The sequence below is a fragment of the Siphateles boraxobius genome, unplaced genomic scaffold (assembly GCF_051911475.1).
Source record: "Siphateles boraxobius isolate OS27281-9 unplaced genomic scaffold, OSU_SipBor_1 46, whole genome shotgun sequence".
Lineage (NCBI taxonomy): Eukaryota > Metazoa > Chordata > Actinopteri > Cypriniformes > Leuciscidae > Siphateles > Siphateles boraxobius.
In genome coordinates this window covers 4924631-4945732 of record NW_027509097.1, presented here as the reverse complement: position 1 = coordinate 4945732, position 21102 = coordinate 4924631, and the positions used below count along the sequence as shown (strand labels likewise).

Below are 21102 nucleotides of genomic sequence, written 5' to 3'. Positions count from 1 at the left end.
TGATGTAGATGCGTATTTGCTGAATGTTGACGGTAAATGAGAAAGTATTTTAGCCCGATTGTTTGCCTTTTCTGTTACAAATAATATAAAAGCAAACACTTTACTTTTTCGCCTACCATTTACTTTCTTCGTTTACCAGTTCTGTCTAACAAAGTATTAGATATGTCTGACAGAGATCGTAAATGAATGAAGACGGAGAATGTGAGTGAGCACTGTGTGATCAGGCGCTGGTGTTCTCAGCGCCTCCTGTCAAAATAAAAGTCCGGAGCGCTGTCAAAATAAAGTCCCACTTCCAACACATCGGCCAATCAGAAAAACTTATCGGCTAATGCCGATATTTAAAAAATGCCAAGTATCGGCCAATATATCGGCCTTGGCGATATATCGGTCGACCACTAATATTTATAGACATTTAATAATATTATCTCATTCTTTTTTGAGTCTGCTTTTCCATTATATCATTGCAGGACAACTATCATTTCTTTGTAATATTGTTTACTTTCCTTTTAAAATAATGCAAATCAAATTAGAGATATGCAAATGTTTTTATATAATTTGTGTATTTGTATATTTCTTCCCTCTTCCCACAGTATGTGAAGAGCATCGGTGGTGTCTGCCAGAGAGCGAGACCCAAGCAGGAGCCTGTCGCCTCTGCACTGGAGGATCGAGATGATTCGTTGGTCAGACAGGTTCAGCAGATCCCAGACTTAAAGCCTGAGACGGGTACTGTGGTGCCGCCATCTGATTCAAAGAACATCCAGGATGAACCAGAGGCGACCAGAGCAGCCCGCTTGGAGGCTCGGCAGTGGAAGGAGTCGAGGGTTGAATACAGTGATTTACCAGGGATTTACGCACGCCTCTCCAAACTTAAATTAACAGGTATAATATGTTTTTATCTTTTGTATTTATGATATGTGACCCTGGATGACAAAACCAGTCTTAAGGGTCAATTTTTTTTTAAATTGAGATTTATACATCATATGAAAGCTGCTATAAATAAGCTTTCCATTGATGTATGGTTTGTTAGGATAGGATAATATTTGGCTGAGATGCAAATATTTGAAAATCTGGTATCTGAGGGTGCAAAAAAATCGAAACATTGAGAAAATCGCCTTTAAATTTGACCATTTATGTTCGCGATTGTGCTACATTCACTCACAAAAATAAATGTTTTATACATTTACGGTAGGAAATTTACAAAATATCTTCATGGAACATGATCTTTACTTAATATCCTAATGATTTTTGGCATAAAAGAAAAATTGATAATTTTGACCCATACAGTGTATTGTTGGCTATTCCCACAAATATACCCGTGCTACTTAAGACTGGTTTTGTGATCCAGGGTCACATATATTGCATGCCATATTGCAATCTAAGATGCATGCTGTTAGTTGAACATATGACTTTTGCAGTAATCAAAGCTAAAATGCTGATCTTTAATTTCATGGAAAGGTCAACATGTGATAACTAATCTTAAAAAAGAAGTCAGCGCTGACTTGCCTAATGATTATTTTTATTAAGTTTAATTGCTTTCCTATGGTTAATCATATAATCAGTTAAAAAATAGTCTAAGCCCATGAATTACTTTGACAGTTTTCATCCTTTTAAAAGTTCACATTTTTTTAGATGATAATATAATATAAGTGAAGTGATGAGAATTCCACTTTTATGCTCTGAATATATATATACAGGGCTTGACATTAACTTTTTGAGGCACTTGTCCTTCGGACAAGTAAATTTATGTTTCACTTGTCCATGCACAAAAGTCACTTGTCCGGGTAAAGATTTATAATTTTATCTAGGGCTGCACGATTTGGGGACAATGTCATATTCCTATTATTGAGATCAATATTGCGGTTGTGATATGCGATTGCGATATAATAAACAAATGGTTTCATGAGTCAACTTGTTTGGTTCTAAACCAAATGCACACACAGATTAGTGATAATTCTGAAATTAGCAATAACAACTAAATGATTGATAACACCTATAATGATCAATAAGCCATTGATGTTTGGATAAAAATGAACTGTCTAACAGGTAGGACATATTCAGAAATTGAATAAAGTTATCAAACAGTCTGCGCAGCATAAATTATAAATTATATATAGACTACTCCTTATTAAAGCTACACAAGTTCTTTAGTCAAGAGCAGTGAGTAATTTTCTCTGTTCCCTTTGTTCTTTCATTAACTTTACTGACAGAACACTTTATTGGTAGCTGGCCCTTTAAGAGCAGCCGCTGTGGACAGAGACGCGGATCTCACACGCGCCTCATTCTCTCACGAGTCACAACTCTTTATGTCCATCATAAGACTGCTCTTGTGTTATGAAGATACTCGACAAATGACATTTTGGCTTAATTGTGTGTGTTGATGTTCGTTCAAGCGCGAAAGAGAACTGTATTCTGGCGCGCGGTCTGTGCATGCGCATCATACTGGTGCGCGTCTTTCTGCGAGTCACATTCAGGACATTCACAGGCCATTCACATTCAGGACATGTCTTCGTTTCAAATCTGTAAAATTAAATCTGTAAAATAGACGTAACGAGTGGCACATAACGTGAAGTAACATGGCATTTTATTTTGTTTGAAATTTAACTTGTCCGGTCGGACAACTAATTTTCTCTTCTACTTGTCCTACAAAAAATCCACTTGTCCCGGACAAGCGGACAAGCCTTAATGTCGAGCCCTGTATATATATAATGTATAATGTATATATATGTATTTTTTATTATTATTATTATTTTAGAAATTCAAGTAACCATTTCAACCATTCCCCCCCCCCCCCCCCCCCCCCCCCGTAGCTCTTGTGGTTACTACGGCAGCTGCTGGCTTTGCTATGGCTCCAGTACCCTTTGACCCTGTTACTTTTTTGATGGCTTCGGTCGGAACAGGTCTCTCTTCCTGTACAGCCAATTCCATCAATCAGGTCAGTCACCCCATGCAATTTCATGAAATAACTGCACACTCAGCAGATTGTGAATAGACCGAACACAACATAAAGCCAAGCAACCTGACATCCAGCTGGAATATGCTAACAAGTGAAAGACCATTTCATTGTGTGTGTGCATGTTCAGTACGTGTGTATTATAAGGCTTTGAATGTCTGATCTTGTGTACTTTTATATCTGAAATTCATGGTACGTGTGGATACTATGATTAATGAATCAATCCAGAATGATTAATCACCATGTACTTGGAGATTTTTGGATTACTGACACCTGCTAAGGCACATTAACATAGGCCTGAATGTTACCAGGGTCAAACTCACAAAGGGGTTTGATCAGGTTTAGGTCACTCCTAAAATCTGTAGGGCATAAAATAATTATGCTTTGCCTAAATAAAGTATTATCTTCTATTAAGACCCTTTTTTGTGTCATAAAATTAATTTGAGAACAATTAACATATTTTACCAATTTGCATTATTGTAACAGTATTCTCATTATTTTAAAGTAACACTATGTAGTTTTTCAACCTTCATAATATATTTCCAAGACCCTTGTGATGGTACATCGACTTACAATAGGTTAAATGACACGTCTGCCATAGCCTGACGTGGTCTGTATCGCTTTTACTGGCACTATGTAACTTCGGGTTTCGGGTAGTAACCAGAGCACAAAAAGAACTACAAAATTCGACTGCTTTACGGCATACATAGTTTTTCTTTGTTTGTGATGTCTTTCATAAAATCATGCATCATACTCTACCTTGTCTGTGGCCATTGTTGATTGCAAAGCTGGTGCTGGATAAACAGCGAGAGTGCACGCACGACAGTAGGCTGCGGTAGGCTAAATTATTCACGACAGCGGTAATGGACAATTCCGCTTCCAACATGTAGAGCGACCGCAGAGGAAAAGTTCCTTGGTGTTGCTTTAATATATAAGTAATAATTAAAATATATAAAAATTAATTATACATCATACATTATACATCCTGGTAGTGATTGTTGAACTTACGTTTTATTAGTATTATTTAAAATATTAAAATACATTTTACTGTAATAGATTAAAAAATAATGCTACAATGAATCATCAATAAAAATATTGAGAGACACTGTAACATACACATTATAGTAATGAGAATGTGTAGGTAAAATCTGCTTAGCTTTGCTGAAAATAATCTTACAGTGCATTCTTTTGCATTTATAGGTCCTAATAGTTGAATACATACAAAATGTGTTTATTATTATTAATTATTGCTGTTCAGTTTTCATGAGATTCACTCAGTTGCAAAGTGTATTGGCAGCATTGTAAGTAGATCTGTGTTTCTGAAATCAACCTACTGACTTGAATTGGACTGCGTACTGTGAAGAATTGTTTAGATGCAATGCTAGTAGTGGCCTTTACATCCACAGTAACATAAATGTACACGCATTGTGGCTTTTATATTGGTTTATTATCCATGATTGTAAAAGTAGATGTGACATCTAAAAATGTGATGGCCAGAGTTTGGCTAGATGTGATAATTCAGGCCCACGGCAGACCACATAAATCCTGTTGTAGATGGTTAGAAATGTATTACCCGCTAGTTTTGGTACTTAACCTCAACTCTGCACAAGCATTCCAGCCAGAGTAATTGCCTACTTGGCGGTCTGTTGATTTTGCTATTGTTTTGCTTGTGTACAGCTAGATGGATGAAGTCTCATTGCAGCGTTGGCTTGACTTCAGGGAGTCCCGCAATGCCCAGCAGAGTTTCATTGTGTGTTACACAAACACAGGACACAAACAGTCGATATGGGCTCTCACAGTGCACTTTGTCGTTCGTTTAGAGAGAGAGAAAAGAAATCAGTGCTTAAGTGAGCCAATTGTAGAGTCTTTTGCATTCCACTCCTGCTGTGTATCTAAAAAAAATACATTAGGCAATATTAGCTGTGTTGCTCTGATGTTTTTCAGATGAAAGCTTTGCAGAGCTAGAATGAAAAGAAACAGAGAGCGAGAGACGCACGTTGTATGCTCTCTGGTTTGTTCCATTTGTAATCAGCTTTCTGCTCAAAGCAGTGCACGTTCTGTGCAGTAAGGCTCCTCATGACTCAAGAGTAGGGCTGTGTATCGCCAAGAATCTGGCGATATTACATGTATCACGATACAGAGGTTGCAATATGATATATTGTGATTATTACAGTAAGAAAGGTGATATTTTGCAATATTTCTTGTTTTTTTTTTAGGAAGAGGATCTAATTTTAGATGAACTGTCATAAAGAACACACCACCAAATGCATAAAACTGAGCAAAAACTCGATTTAATTAATATCTGGATTTGCATATCAATCACTATTTTGTGATATCTAAGTAAAGGGAAAATAGTTACTTGAATCCTGTTTTAAAGGTTCACAGAATAGCAATTTTTTATTTCTCAAGCATTTAATAACATAAAATGCATAGTTTTATACATTTATTACTGAAAACCTGCTAGCTATAAAGCATATATTGTATAAAGGCAAACATAGTATTGCGATATTCAAGTGTATAGATATTTTCTTACACCTCTACTCAAGTATTAATCAACCTATTTTTAACAGGAAGATCCTAGACTTGGCCTTTTTTACTCTTTAGTGGCAACATCTCTGCAGTGTGTTTACTCATTACCGCATTGTTAGATTAGCTTGACCTCATTGTGAGGTCACATGCTGGTTGCCTGTCATACCTGTGGACTAGATGGTGCAGAAACGAACAAGCAAATATTTGCTCCTCAGGTTGGACATGAATGCCGTCAACCATTGGGTTTCTTCATAGGCCAGTTGTTTAATGACTGATTGCCAACCTTTTTCTTTGATCTGTCTACATCCCATAAGTGTGTGTTTGGTTGACAATGTTTCTGACTAGATTATGCACTTTTACCTGATTAGTCTCAAAAGGGTTGGTAAGATAAAAAAATAAATAGAAAAAAGTTTTCTGAAAGAAGTCTCACCAAGCCTACTTTTTTTTTTGATCAAACAATTGTGAAATATTATTACAGTTTAAAGTAACTATTTTCTGTTTTAAAATATTTTAAAATATATTTTATTCATGTGATGGCAAAGCTCAATATTTAGCAGCAATAACTCCAGTTTTAAGTGTTAAGGCAGGAACACACCAAGCCGACGCCGACGAACTAGCGCCGACTGTCAGCTAGAAGGCGCATTCTACGCCTGCGTGTAAATGAGACAGCTGTCTATTTCTGCAGATATATTAGTCTATATTCGTCATTCAAAAAACGAAACCGACGCTGCCGGCTGCAGATACACATACCGTAAACAAAGCAGTGCGTGCTTACCGTTTTGAATATCAATCCGGCTAAACAGTTTCTTTATTCCATTCCGCTCATGTTAATATTAAAATATTCGCCAAGGAACACTCGGGTAAGATGACGATCATGACGTAACATAAGAACAGCCTTCTATCTGTACCGTTTTGACTTCTTTGCTCGCTGTTTTGCTTTTATTCTCGTGCACTGACTCTTTCACTAAGCTGAACAGCCAATCAGAGTTCTCTCCTTCCCCGACGGCCCGACGCCGATTCAACATGTCGAATCGGCCGAAACAAAGCCGACGAGCTCCAATTTCAGCCGACGGTGCGGAACACACTGAGGAAACTTAGTCGGCCGACGAGCAAAAACTGCCCGACGGCCGACCGTCGGCTTGGTGTGTTCCTGCCTTTACACGATTACATGATTCTTTAGAAATTATTCTGATATGCAGATTTGTAACTCAAGAAACTTTTGTTGTCATTAATGTTGGAAACTTAATATTTTTTGTGGAAAAACATTGTTTTAGGAATATTTAATTTTTTTTGTACAGATTTTTTTGTTATAATGTAAAAGACTTTGCTGTCACTTTTGTTCTAATTAACGTATCTTTGCTGAATGAAATATTCTTTAAAAAAATTACTGACTCCAAACTTTTGACCTGTTGTGTATTTTTATATTTTATGTAAGTTTAAAAAAAAATATATTTCTGCATGAAGAAAATGAAGCCTATTTAAATAAGAACGTTTCTATTTTACAAGGTACATTATTTTTTTATTATTATGCTTGACAGAAATCATTTTTCTTGTTTGTGTAATCTATAAAATTATTTTTTTAAATCCTCATCTAATAATCATGAATTATCAAGTTTTAGGAGTTCATTGATTAAAAGGTGTCAGAACCCTGCTGATTAGCATGCTGAATAACAGATTGCACATTTGAATTGATGCTAAATTAGTAATTCATAGATGAGTTAAAAAAACATGGGGGGAAAACTTGGATAGGCATGAAAGGTTTAAATAAATCTTACAGCGAAGAAGCCAACTCATTCTCCAAGTCATTTTTGATTTTATAAAGATGGGGAAAAGGTTGATTAAGTATAATTGATGTTTTTGCGCAGGGCTCTCCTGGTCTTTAAGCGTGTTTAACAATGAAACTGGTGCAAGGTCCAAGAGGCTGAAGAGGCTGAGGTAACGGGTGAATAAGGCACGAGTGAAGGCGGACAGATGGGCGCTCTGTAAATTTGTTGCGTTTGATGTGCTGTCTTTGAAGTTCTAATTGCACAGGAACAGTGAGGAGGTATGGAGTACTTAGAACAGGTCCATCAATCATGTGTGCTTTTATATGCCAAAAAGCATGTTGGAACACAGGTATCAGATGTTAGTTTTATAATTTAAGTGTAACGTGGGTATTTCTGATGCATACGTTGGTTTGCTGGGATCTCTGATGGCCTTGTGATTTCCGCAAGTGTTTCTGAAGGTTCAGTCTGAGACTAATAGGCTTTCTGGGGCTTCAGAGGACATTTAATCCATAGGCTGTGGAGCCAGGCTTTCTTGTGGTAAGCGGTTGGCATCTGCACGGAGTCTTCACTCCACACGTTACAGTATGGAAAGAGACCGTTTGGCCCCTCTGTCTCACCTCCTACTCAAAGCTGTTGTTTGGATTCGCATCCACTGGTGTGTACACATGCATAGAAGTTGAATTGCCATCATAGTAGGCTGTAAAGGTAGGCGGTCTGACCAAAATCATATATCACTTCATCACGTTAATATTATAATATACTGTAATTATATTATAATAACACAGAACAAAGTTAAAAATGAAAGATTCAAAACCGTAATTCTAAAATTTACACTGAATTCTGATTGGATGACTGGCTTTTTTTTTTATTTCAAAAAGGGCACTAAAATAGATACTAAGTCATTTGAATTCTGTGTTGATGCAATGTTGCAGGTTTTGTTTGCCAACTGTACAAAACAAGCTCCACTTTTTATTGTACATAATAATTCATAATAACGTTCTTGTCTTTTACTTTGATGCATCTCGCTTTGAATTTTCACAATACTCCACGTTTCATTGTTACCTTTAGTACCTTTTGTTAGTCTAGTTTAGCAACACCTTTACTAGCTGACACATTCATTGGGTTATACCACTCAAAATGCTGTAAATCAGACCCTGCTGAAAATGGCACCAGTGACACCAAGGTCCTAGGTTGTAATCCCAGAGAAAACACTGGTAAAATGTCATGTTGGAGTTGCATTGGATACAATCATCTCCCACTAGAAATAAACATAATGCAGAGTGTATTGTTTTATTTGTAAGTGTGGATTAAATAGCAAGTTTTGAATGTAAATTACACTAGGTACCTGATGGCAGATTTGTTTACGCTGTTCAAACACAGTGCAACAGAATAAGTGATATAGTATACAGTCTGTCTCTTTGTTCCTGAAGCCTCAAGCAGTTTTTAAAGTCTTACAGCTCTGTGTGCATGCAGAAACTGTGACGTGATTGTCATCATATCTACTAAAAGCTTGTACAAAGACGAATTCCTGGTGTGTATACACTATACAGTTTTGCATTACACTTGGCTAATGAAAGTCATTCTGATTTTATTGCATTTATTTAGGGGGCTGTCTATGCGATGAACGCTGTTCTTTCTCGTTGGCTTTTTTGAAGATGAGCTTTTTTTTGTTGTTTCATAGTGAAACAAAGCAACTGTTGGAATGCCACAAATCATGTGCCATGTGGTCATTGTAGTAACTCTCTGATCTTATTCTCCTAGTCCTGACTAATCTTGTGTAATGTGACAAGTCTTGGGCACACCCATACCTGGCGGTAACTGATCCCCGCTCTTAACTCATCCTTTTGGTATTTTATAACTCCAGAGAGGAAAATAAAAGAAGAATGACGTCTTTAGATGTGGTGCCAGTTTTTTTCCCCCCATTATAAAACATCCCTGCCACCCCCGTGCGGTTTGCTGTGATCAAAGATGATCCTTTTCAAGCTTGTAGAGTCCACTAAACATACGACAAACAAATCAAAGTTAAGGTGTATCCCGTTAAGCTCTGTGTCTGTGGATTGAACATCAAACACCATGCAGCTGATTTTTAGCATCTCAGGAGCCAGTCGAGTTCGTCTCTGTTTGTGTTTACTTGTGGCCATGATGAGATTTACTTTGAGATGAGAAAGACAGGCCTGGGAATCAGTGGATGTAGCCTTTAACCTTTGGTTTCCTTGAGTATTTCCTGAAGTTAAATTGCAATTTTGTGGTTTCTTATTTCAATGTAACCTTGTTTGGAAACTGTCAGGAATGCTGTAAATCCCCTAACAATGGCCATCCAAAGTTGATACTGCATTCTGCCAAGGGACACAATGTTCAGTTGTATCTTTATATTTCACATACAGTTACGTCTTTTGTGATTTTGGATTTAGACCTTTCAATAATAAAGAGGAAAATGTGTTTTTTAATATTTTTCTGAGATGCATCCCATGTCCTTCAATGGATGGACAAACAGGTTGTCATTTCAACAAGTATAATAACAGAACAAAATAATATTAAACAAGAGCCAGAGCAAATACTTTTTGTAAGAAACAAACTATCTGTGAAATTAGATACTAGGGACACTTGCGTGGATATTCCGGATCATTGCAAGCAAAGGGTCTCACCTGAAAAAAACGCTGCGCTGCCAAAACGCTCTCAAGCGCCCACAACTAGACGTTTTCAGCAGAGCACCTAGCGTTTTCACCTGGCTAAAAAGGCTTTGGTGGACTCGCAACCGGATGACTGAAATCTAATTCCTGCTCCACTGTGCTGTGACTGTGCAGCTTGTGCTGTATGGAGAAGAGCAGGCACTTTCAGTTTATAATTGTAGCGTCCATTGTTTAACTGAACTAAATGGTTATTTCAAAAAACAAAACAAAAAAAAAAAACGACAGTGGGGACAGTGCTGTGGTGCCAGGAGGCCAAGTAATGTAATCAGTGTACAGCTGAACAGTGTGTTCATTAATCTTTCTAAAATTCTGATTTCCTACTCATGAATTATTTTTTTAATTATTCTAATTTAATTACTATCAAACGTGTTAAGTGCTGCTTAATATTTTTTGTGAAAACCACGATACATTTTACTTTCGTTAACCCAGGACACTTTGCACAATCTGCTATTGTGATGATGAAGCTTTGGGGTTAGCCTAAATAGAGCTTCATGGGTGTTCTGTTGATTGCTATGAAAACTTTACCCTGAATTCCACTTAATTTGATAATTGAGTTAAACAAGGGTTTTTCCCCCAAGCTAAAGATTAAAAATTGGCAGTCGGGGGAAGGGGCCACAGCAAAGAAAATACTTTTTGTGCAACCTCTGACCAACGAGGACACAGTAAAATTTTTCCCACCACCTTTTTTTGTGAGGTGTCAACTCAGTGTTGTTTTTGTAAATCCTGTCCTGGTGTTTGAGGGGTGGTTTCGTGTCATATCCCCTGTTGAGATAGACGGGTGTGAGTGTGCGGTGGGTCGTCAGAGGATGGCATGCACTCTAGAGCATCAACAGCTTCTGACAAGGCGAAGAAAAACACATCTAATTCCCTGACCCCCTTCTCTATGCCTCACCTCGCTTTTGTTGCCTGTCTTCTTTAAGGTATGTGCAAAACTACCTATTATCGTCAACTAGTGGGTGGGTTGTTTGAAAGACTAAACAACTAGACAGTCTTAAGAAACCCTCTGTAATTGCAAGACTTAGGTTCAGGTCCACACGTTTCTTAAAGTAATAATATTAATAATACTGTTATAAATTACACAGAATTATTGTTATTATTAATTATTATAAGTTTTATGATACATTATGTATGAATTATGAAATTACCTTGTAATGATCATATTTTTTTCTTATATTTTTAATTTATATTTTATAAATTATTAGAGCCCGACCGATATATCGGCGGGCCGATATTATCGGCCGATTTTAGGCATTTTCCTAACTATCGGTATCGGCATTTATAATGGCCGATAAATGAATATTTTAAAAAATGCGGGTACGGTGATTCATGTAAGGGTGGCGCTGCCAATAAAGCACCTAAAAGCTGTCACAAGAACTGGCAAAAATAATGATTATGAATACAACAAATATAGCAAGGAGACATTTTAATTGTTTATTAATAAACAAGTGTTTTCAGTCAGTGTCAGCCAAAGATGAAGTTGACGATGCTGACTCGCGATCTTCAGTGAGCGCGCGCCAGAGAGAAATGCACATTTCATACGATTACATGAGTCTGTCTGTCTTTCGTTTTGAATTGTTCTGTTTAAAAGTAGACATTTCAATATAGATATATTTCAATTCTCAGGTCTATACGCTGAGTTTCGGTTCATGAGACGAGCTCCAGTTCACCCGCAGGCGCCTCCATGTCGAGATTATCTATCGTCTGCTAAATTTACTTCTTATAAATTAAATCCAGGCAAATGGCTGATGAAACATTGATTAAAATTAAGATACAATTAATACAAAACGAAATTCACTTTGAAACGAAAGGTTTTGTGCTTTCTGTTTGATGTCTATGTGAAAGTTTCAAAGCATTAGTGCCGCTTTCAGAGCGCTCACGTCCGTAGTGCTGAACTGTCGCGTCTGTAACATTGTTTTTTCCTCATAAATGCAAACACGAAAAATAAAATAAAATAAAATAAAATGAATATTTTATGTAGCCTGTGGAGACTGAGAGCCAACCCTTCTTCATCCGGTGGGTAGTAGCCTACTTGTGATTTGCGCAGTGTAATTCACAGAATTGATTTCTCTGCTACAAGCCTCTGTCACGTATTGTGTGAGCTTGTGACTATTGCAAGCGCGCAGCTGAGAAGTCCTGATTATATTGTCTGCTATATTTAGGCCTTCTTCTTATTTATTAAGGCAATTGGTTGATGAAACATTGATTAAAATGCGTGGCGCGAGCGATCTCCGACAGTAAACTGATTCTGCTTTGTCTAGGGTGAACAGCTGTTGCGACGCGAGCAGTAACAGCCGCGTCCGGTGTAGACACAGTGTTAAAGCTCATTCTGCCTGATAACGCTACGTTACAACATCAAGCAATATTCCAAAAATGTATATAATTATAACACTTTATATAGGGCCATTTTGCATTAAGAGTAGCCTAGTTTCACGTTTAGTACATTTTGCTTACTAATTATTTAAAATAGTATAAAAGTACTGTACGTATGTAATTAAAAACGTTTACATTATGATATTATTCATTTTACTTTAGTAAAAAGATCTGAGTTCTTCCTCCACTGGTAGAGATTAGAGGAATTAAGAGTAAAAATAGAAGATAATAAGGTTTTGTCAGTGACACTTTTTATATATTTATTGATACAAGTTATGACTAAATTAAAAGACAAAGTCGTCGTTAGTGAAGATTATGCAACAGTATTTAGAATATAATATAATATAATATAACATGCAATGCAAACTAGTTTGGTTACAGCTCAGCTGTATAATTCTCATTCTATCATTCCCCCTGCCTCCATTACATATCTGTGTCACACAAGTGTTTGATTACCACATTTGAGTGATCATTGCAAAACATGTTTATAAAATATATTTATTCTGTTTATAGCTACTGTGTAAAGTACCCATCAAAAGTTTGTACACACCAATAGGAAAGTGTCCAAACTTTTGACTGGTATAATGTACTATAATACACATAAATAATATTGCTACTGTATTATAATATACACATAAATAATATCGGCCGAAATATCGGTATCGGGCTTTTTTTACTCCCTAATATCGGTATCGGCATCGGCCCCCAAAAATCCATATCGGTCGGGCTCTATAAATTATGTGTATTTGAATTGATGTACCCCTAACATGTAATGTTTGTCAGACTCCTCTTTCTATAAAACATATTTTGTTGGAATTTACTGCTTTTAATGCCACTATGCAAAGTTTTTATCAAGAAAGTTCTCTAATGGATGTTTTCAAAAATGTTCACCTGGATCAATTCTAAATTATTCATCAAATATTGAACTGAAAATTCTTATATAACGTCTGTTACAATGATGTTATAATGAGTTGTATGTCAGTTGTTTTTTTTCAAAACTAATGTATGTTACCACTATTTGTTTCTTTTAAACCAAATCAATCTTGCCATGACAATAGCCATATATGTTGTTATGGCAATAAAAAAAATGTATTTGAATTACTTTTTATGGCTTGCAAATAGTTTTGATATAACAATTTAATTGTCTGGGTTTTTTTCAACTATTATAGGGTATGGTGATTAATTTGTACCCAAAAGTAGCGTAGTTTGTACTTATACTAACAACAGAAACATGAAACTCGTCAGGAGGGTCAAGAGTTATTCTGACAATGATCGTTCATGATCTCATCTCTTTGTTGAAGTTGAAGATGTGAGCAGAATGAAACCTGAGTGTAATTATACTTGATTATTTAATCATCTTAATAGCCCCATCCCATCACAATAGCTTAAATTTTGGACCTTTTTGCAATGATGTTAATCATCTCAAAAACATTTAAACATGCATTCTTAGTTAATTCTGGGGTATGTTGAAATGATCTTGGAAATTCCCGCTGATATTAAATTATCTAAACCTTCAGGAGGTTCTGCACCTTCTACTTCAATTGACGAGCTCTCGGGAGATATTCAGATGCAAATTTAAATGCGTGGCTCCGAGAAGCAGCATATCAAATCACCCTTTGAAGTAATTTATGGCTCTGTAAAACATTAATTCCTGTTGTGTCCTTCGTTTGATCAGGGTTGTACAAGTGCTTATGCTTAACATCCCTGTTTCTGCTTCCCTTAATAATGTTAATTGTAATAGTTCTCACAGAATTGCTGATTTTGAAAAGAAAGCAATACACTCAAAAATGATTTATATCGACTTTTCATTGTTATGTTTTTGCATCTATTCAGACTGATTGTGTCTTCTCTAAGGATTCCATTATGAATTTTTAATGCCTAATCTATAAAGAAAAATGTCCTGGATAAGGGTCGACCTAACTTCATCGGCTCAACTAGAACAGTACGCATTGCAAGAAAACCAAGCAATCACATCTCCATATCTGACAGCATAGACGTTTTTTTGTTTTTTGGCATAGGGGTTCCTGTAGATAGGGGAACCACTATCCCATGAGGCTTCTTGTTCTGACTGCAGGCATCTCACCCTTCATCTTGTGTGACATAGACAGTAGAGTGATTGTCACCTGCTTGTAGTTTCCATGCATTTTTAAAATTCATATTTGCATGCGTAGGGTGGGTGCTTCAAAAGCAATGTACTGTAACCGAGTGAGAGCGAGAGAGAAAATTGGAAGAAAATACTGGAACATAAAACATGATCATTAAAAGGAATGAACAGTTTTGTTTGTTTTGATGACTATCATTAAAATCTAACATTGATTTAGTCTCAAAATTGTTTTGCATTTTGAAATTACCCTTTCAGAAACATATCTTGTATATCTGTATGCATTTTGGTTGCCAGCGAACACTTGCTGAGCAAGGCTGAATTTACAGCATCATTACTCCAGTCCTCAGTGTCACATGATCCTTCAGAAATCATTCTAATATGCTGATTTGCTGCTCAAGTAACATTTGTTAGTTTCAGTGTTGATGTATATATTTAACCCACTACTATTTGAAGTCTATCTCATGTCAGGTGACAGCGACTTTCAAATATTAATTTGTGCCACATGTCTAAAGTTTTGGGACATCTGTGAGTTGTAACCCCTCCCTCTCTGGACCCAGCTGTTAAAGCTCTGGCATTATTGACAGCTCTTTCTGTCCCTCAGGACCTGCGTTACCATCGTTCTTCACATTAGGGGTCTTGCGCTGCTTTTCAGAACCTCTGGAGGAACCATAAGTTGTAACCAGATGCCCCCTAAGACATCACACCAGCCCGTCTCAGTTTGAACTGAAGCACCCCATCCTGCAGTTTTATCTGTTGCCCCATGAGATGCAGTGACAGATGATACATTTTCAAACGGGTTGCAAATTCCACCGGCATGACGACATTGTGGTCTGTAGTTTTACTGCCACTGCATCCTCAAAGCAAGAGGCTGGCATTAGAGCGGCTCTTTAAAGACGTCCTGTTCTATCCTTTTTAATGTTATAGCTTTTTTCTTGCATGGTAAGACTCCAAAACCTCAATGACAACTCTATTAAGATTGACCAAAATGTGCCAATGGTGCTTGCTTAGGGGCTCATGCTGTACTATATCAATTATTTATGAATCTTTTATTTCTGTCGGTAATCACATTAGTTCCACCGTACAATGTGACCAGCTCCTTGAAAGTGCATTTTTGCCATCCTGGTGAATGAACGCTTAAAGCGAGACCACCTTTTTTTCAGAGGTGAAAACGTGTCTGAGGAAGGAATTAACACCAAGGTGATCCCTCCATTTAATAGATCTTTCAATTAAGAGCCTGTTTTAACACTTCTTCTTTAACAATAGGGATGAGTGACCTCAGCTTTCATTTCTGCCTTAAGCTTTGAATCCATTGGGGAGGGTGGCGTGAAAAGACAGACTCTTAATCAGTGGGTGATCTCTGATCAGATGGCACGGTGGCACACAGGCTGTTCAATGGCCTATTTCACGGTGTTCAGGATAAGAATGAATATTTAAACAGAGGCAGTCATTTAATAGTTAATTTCCCCAGTCTCTGTGATCCGTAGGGTGTCAATCTATGTCAAACTGTACACTATGGGATATTATGCCACAGGCTCCATATGGACACAAGTGCTTGAGCTGTGGCATTGTTCTAGTAAATGTCAGCTACAAAACTACGTATTGTCATATGGAATTTGATACCTTAATTTGTTCTCCAGTTAGGTTGGGTTTCATTTTCTTATGCGTATTGAAATAAGAAAAGCATATGAAGGATATTACATACATTTTTGACGTTAGCGGCAACCAGGCTGTTTACCAAAGAGTCTACGAGATTATATTTTTACCTTTGCATCTTTTTTTTTCTTTGAACATACACACATTAATAGGGATGCACCGATAATTTTTTTCACCGATATTATTTTCACCAATGTAACAGTATTCATCACTATACATTACTGTCAGGCACTAAATAACCCTTGATAACCCTCCAGAAACCCCTGCAGTTTTCCAAGAATAACTTTTCTCGAAAAGCACATGAATAAAATATCATGTAATGGTACAGATCACACCTTGGCAATATCAACATTTGCATGTAATGAGCACTGCAGCCAGTTTATTGTGGCTTGAAGAAAGTTCTTTGTGGGTTAGGGGTTGCTTAAAGGTCTTGCAGATGCCAAATTAATGTCATTTCATGACGATACAAATTTGTTTACGTCTTCAGAATCACAGTTTTTCTTTTGGAAAGGATAATCTGCTCTACTGCTGTCAGTTTTGATATCCCTTGACCTTATTTGAAGTCTAAAGTCATGGTCAGGCCTAACATTTATACTTTTTTTCCGTTGGCTTGTGTTGTGCAATAGCTATTGCCTTTCACCTTCAGGCATGTTACATTTATACAGGGTTTATCTTGCATTCTGATGAACTGCTAGTCATAGTGGGTTTTGTTGTCTTGAGCAATGGACAATTTTGTGTGTTTCTTTTGGTCAGCCTTGGGCTACTGTGTATTTATTCAGACTTTCAGACGTTCGCTGGTGCTCTTGTGGTTTGTCTTTTCTCATGGTCCTTGTGTTTGAGGTTTAGGCATTCACCCTGGCAAGACTTGTTTGCATGTCTGAGGCTTCATTGACTTCACATGTCACCAGCCACACAGGTAGTCAAAGACAGACGGGATTTTGACAAAGGAAATGCAACAAACCTTCCCCAGGGGATTCACTCCTTGAGATGAAGCTGTGCATCGTCGGCGCGTTTGATCAAAGGGGTTTTCACACAGCACCGGCACCCTCGCACGCGAGATGTCTCACCCCGCTCTCATCGCTTTATCATCCTTTTATATACCTCAATCCTCACAGATAAGTACACGTCAACACAGAGGAGAGCTTGGCATGCGGTTCATGTACATATTAGCAGAGGTTACAGGTCTAGACATGGTTCTGCTATTGCACTGTCTTTGTTGACCAATTAATCAACATTTACTGGATCTCAGTACATTCAGGGGAAACACCCTTGTAAGGCAGTTTCTGGTGATTAGGAATACCATAAATGCGGAGATAGATGTGGAGGCAGTTCCTTGGGCAAATTTGTCCATTATGTAATTCTTGATGCCTCACTCATACAAATTGTGTTTTACATAGAAATGCCATAGAAGAACCATGTTTGGTTCTCCAAAGAACATTTCAGTGAACAGCTCCATGGATGTTAAAGGTTATTCATAGATGCCTATAAAGAACGTTTATTTTCAGGAGTGTAAGGAGAGATTTGGCCATCCTTGATCAACCAGAATATTGTGTTATAGCATTTATGAACTTCAGCCTCAAAAGTGCATGTGTTATAATGACATTTCAGTTTAGTTCCCTCTTAGACTCTCTCTTTCCATGTTTCCTAGCACATTCATTAACATTTTTCAGGTGAATAATTCAGTCAAAAACTCAATGTTAATAGCACACACTCATGTTGGCTAATGAAGGCTATTCATTTCTAATTATATATGATGATCACTCTTTTAAATGATCTTTTTTTCTTAATTGGGTAAGAAGATACAACCATAAATCTTTTGGATGTTGAAAACCCCTCAAAACCCCTATGTGCCTACTGCATCTTCCTTGTGTACTAGTAGAAAAACAGATAGTGGATATGTCTAAATTAGCAACTGCTATTTTTGTGATTTCCATTTGGTTCCAATGTTCTTGCTTAGAAGAAAATGATTAACACAAATTTGGTGTTTCATTTGTAGCCTGTATGCCGGTCCGAGCTTCTAAACAACATTGTAATTTAATGTAATAGTGGGCAGCAAAAACATTGGAGGAAATTGCAATTAAGAGTATTAACATCTGTCATTTGAAGAAAGAATAATGTAATCTTAGCAATCATTTTCTTGTTTACATCAGTGGAGCGCTTATACATAACTAGTACACATAACTGGTGTGCATGTGTGGTATAAACAAATGTTGCACAGCAGACAACATGGAGGGAAGCTCTTTTGAGTACCAACATTTTTGGGAACAGGGACACATTTACTTATAGGGAGTAGGAGTTTTCTCCGTCTTTGGTAAGATAGCAATCATGATGAAAAGTGTGTTCATTAATTATTAGGTACAACAGATCACAGTTGATCCGTGATCCGTACGGACCAGGCCCCACGGTTCGGCATGCATGTGATTCGGGAAGTTTAACCATCATAGATTTGTTTCAAGACAGCATTTGAATTGATTCCTCTTTCAAGTTTACTCACGCTTGAACGGACACATACACACAAAATGATTTCAAAATACCCTTCTCGCCAAGTATTCTCTCGGTTATGTCACGAACACTTTAAAAGCCTACATCTATTCTGGGCACATTTCGGCTCTAATGAACAACCTGGTAAGCACGACCTGGAGAAGACACGCGCTGTGCGCGCTCATGTCATGCACACATAGAGCTGATTTAAGTATCCGAACCTGATGGTCAAATTACAATTATTCTGTGTTGTTACGCGTGATTATAAATGGATGATCGCTACCTTCAACAGCGGGCTCGGCAACGATTGATGCGCGCATCTCTATGGTAACATTATACACTGATGAATGAGCGCTGCTTTTAAATGAACATTTCTTTACAACAAAATTGATTTGACACAATTTCATTTACTAAATGGCATAGACAGGCTTTACTCCCTTGAAACTTAAACTGGAATGTCACTGTTTCTGTCAGTGCGACTTCCCGAACAGGCGAACGCGCGCACGCACGCACGCACATCACTTTTAGAGTAAACATTTAAATTGAAGATGCAGTGCACCGTGATTCATCGCGATATCGAATTGAACTGAATCGATGACATGATAATCGTAATCGAACCGTGAGACCAGTGTAGGTTCACACCCCTAGTAGGCAGTAGGATAAGTGCCGCTTAAAGCGCGTGTACCAAGCATCATCTCCAGGTGCTCCCTTGAGAACCAGACCAAAAAAGTTATGTGCACCCCTGTTCATATGATTTGAGAATGTTAGTGTTATTGCTGTGAGAGGTTTATTAATGAAATTGTTACCTGAGGCGAAGCAGGCAATGTAGACTTTTTAGGGTGTAAATATAATGCATGCATTTGGTGCTTCAGTATTTGGCTTCTATGAAATTACAACTGTTTTTCTTTGTTTCAACTGGGATATAAGGTTGTTCACATTTATTTTGTCCTCATGTATTGTAATGTTCCTAAGTTTCATGTTCCATGTTCCTAAGTACTTATTGGCAGTATCGTTTTTACCCTTTTCAAAGGAGTTAGGTGGTTAAACTAGATGTTTACTAAGTCTACTTTTATTTAAACCCAGATGGGTGTAGCAGGCAACAGCAATAGGAATACTAGTACTGGGATGCATAACTAATTAACAAAAGCTGCCCTGTTAGCACCATGCTCACAAGCTATTTTTTTAATGCTAATTATAACTTGAAAGAGTTGGTTGCATGCAGAGAACTGCCAATGCTACACAATTGCAATGTAATGACGACTAGGCATCTCTAAAGTGTTGCGTTGCCATTGAGATTGGACCTTGCCCCAGTAGCAAAACCTAGGATTGATAAAACCACTGAATTATCCTTCTTCAAATAACACTTGACTCATTTTAAAGGTGGTGCATCCCTTTAAACCCTTTTAAAGAGTTTGCAAATGTACACACTTAGGGTTTAAATTGATCAAAAGCCACCTGTATGAGATTCAGTCTCTCTCATCAGCTTGACATCCGTTGTTAAAGCTCACTTTGCTTTTTTCGCAGGTGATTTGTTGACATGCAATGTTTTGTCATGAAACTGTGTCTCTCTTGACTGACTTGAGTGGCATAATTGTTGGTTACTGTCTGTGTATGTGGCTTAAAAGGTGTGGTAGTGATTTTTCAACGGAGAGGCCATTGCATGACTCACCTGCTGGCCTATCTTTGTGGTATGTCTGTCAATGTCTGTTTCTCACATGCCACTATGAACTATTATTAGCCAAGGAAAAAAAAGCTTTTATTAGAAACATTGTCCCATTCAATGTACACACAGATAGCTAGGTATTTACTACTCAACATTCCTTCTTGACAATCTTATTAGACTCCATAGTTTTAAAGTCTGAAGTCTTGAATATGTTTCAATATTTACAATGTCCAATTGTCAGTGATGCTATAAATTGTATATATTTTCAGGCTGGTTCATCTGATGCGTAGTATGTGCAATAGATGTTGCTATCAAAAAGATGGTTTTAACTAAAAGGGGGCATTTTATTCCTACAGCTGCCATATTGAGTGTTACAATTCTTCAATAAATCTTTCTGCAATTAACCGTCTCTTTCTCTTTTTCTAATTGTTATAGCACAGAAATAAGTTCTTATTTAAAAATCATCTTTTTTATTTTATTTTATTCAGATTCATATTCTTTGTGGACTGTATTTGCAACGAGACTGTTCTCTTATCTAGAGATGTGAAAGGAATTCCCCTCAAGAAAATTCTCATCACTTGCTCTCTTTTTTCAGCTCTTCGCTAACTTGTGCATGTGCCAATTTGTTCCTGTGATGTTTGCAGATGTGACTTCATGAAGCTTCTTTGGGATTGAAGCATAACAGTGAGCAGGATTGGCTTCATCTCACTGTGTTTGCAGGACTTTTTTTTTTCCCCAACTACATGTCAAATGCAGATGTATTCGCCCTATTTAGTGTAATGCATTGGCTGTTGCAGTTTTGGTTTCTCGTGTCTTTCATTTGAAGTAAAGGCACTGTTGTATCTATCAACTTTCTGCCTCTTATTCATGGATGACACTTAAGAACACTTTTACCG

General features: G+C 37.3%; 1 protein-coding gene across 1 annotated transcript in view; it reads left to right on the top strand.

Moving 5' to 3' along the window:
• The window catches only part of cox10 (cytochrome c oxidase assembly factor heme A:farnesyltransferase COX10), a 46055-nt gene that overhangs the window by 1823 nt on the left and 23130 nt on the right, over positions 1-21102 (top strand). The window contains exons 3-4 of the mRNA XM_077200343.1: positions 591-879; positions 2808-2932. Of these exons, the coding sequence (XP_077056458.1) occupies positions 591-879; positions 2808-2932 (414 nt within the window). The remainder of the gene's footprint in view (positions 1-590; positions 880-2807; positions 2933-21102) is intronic.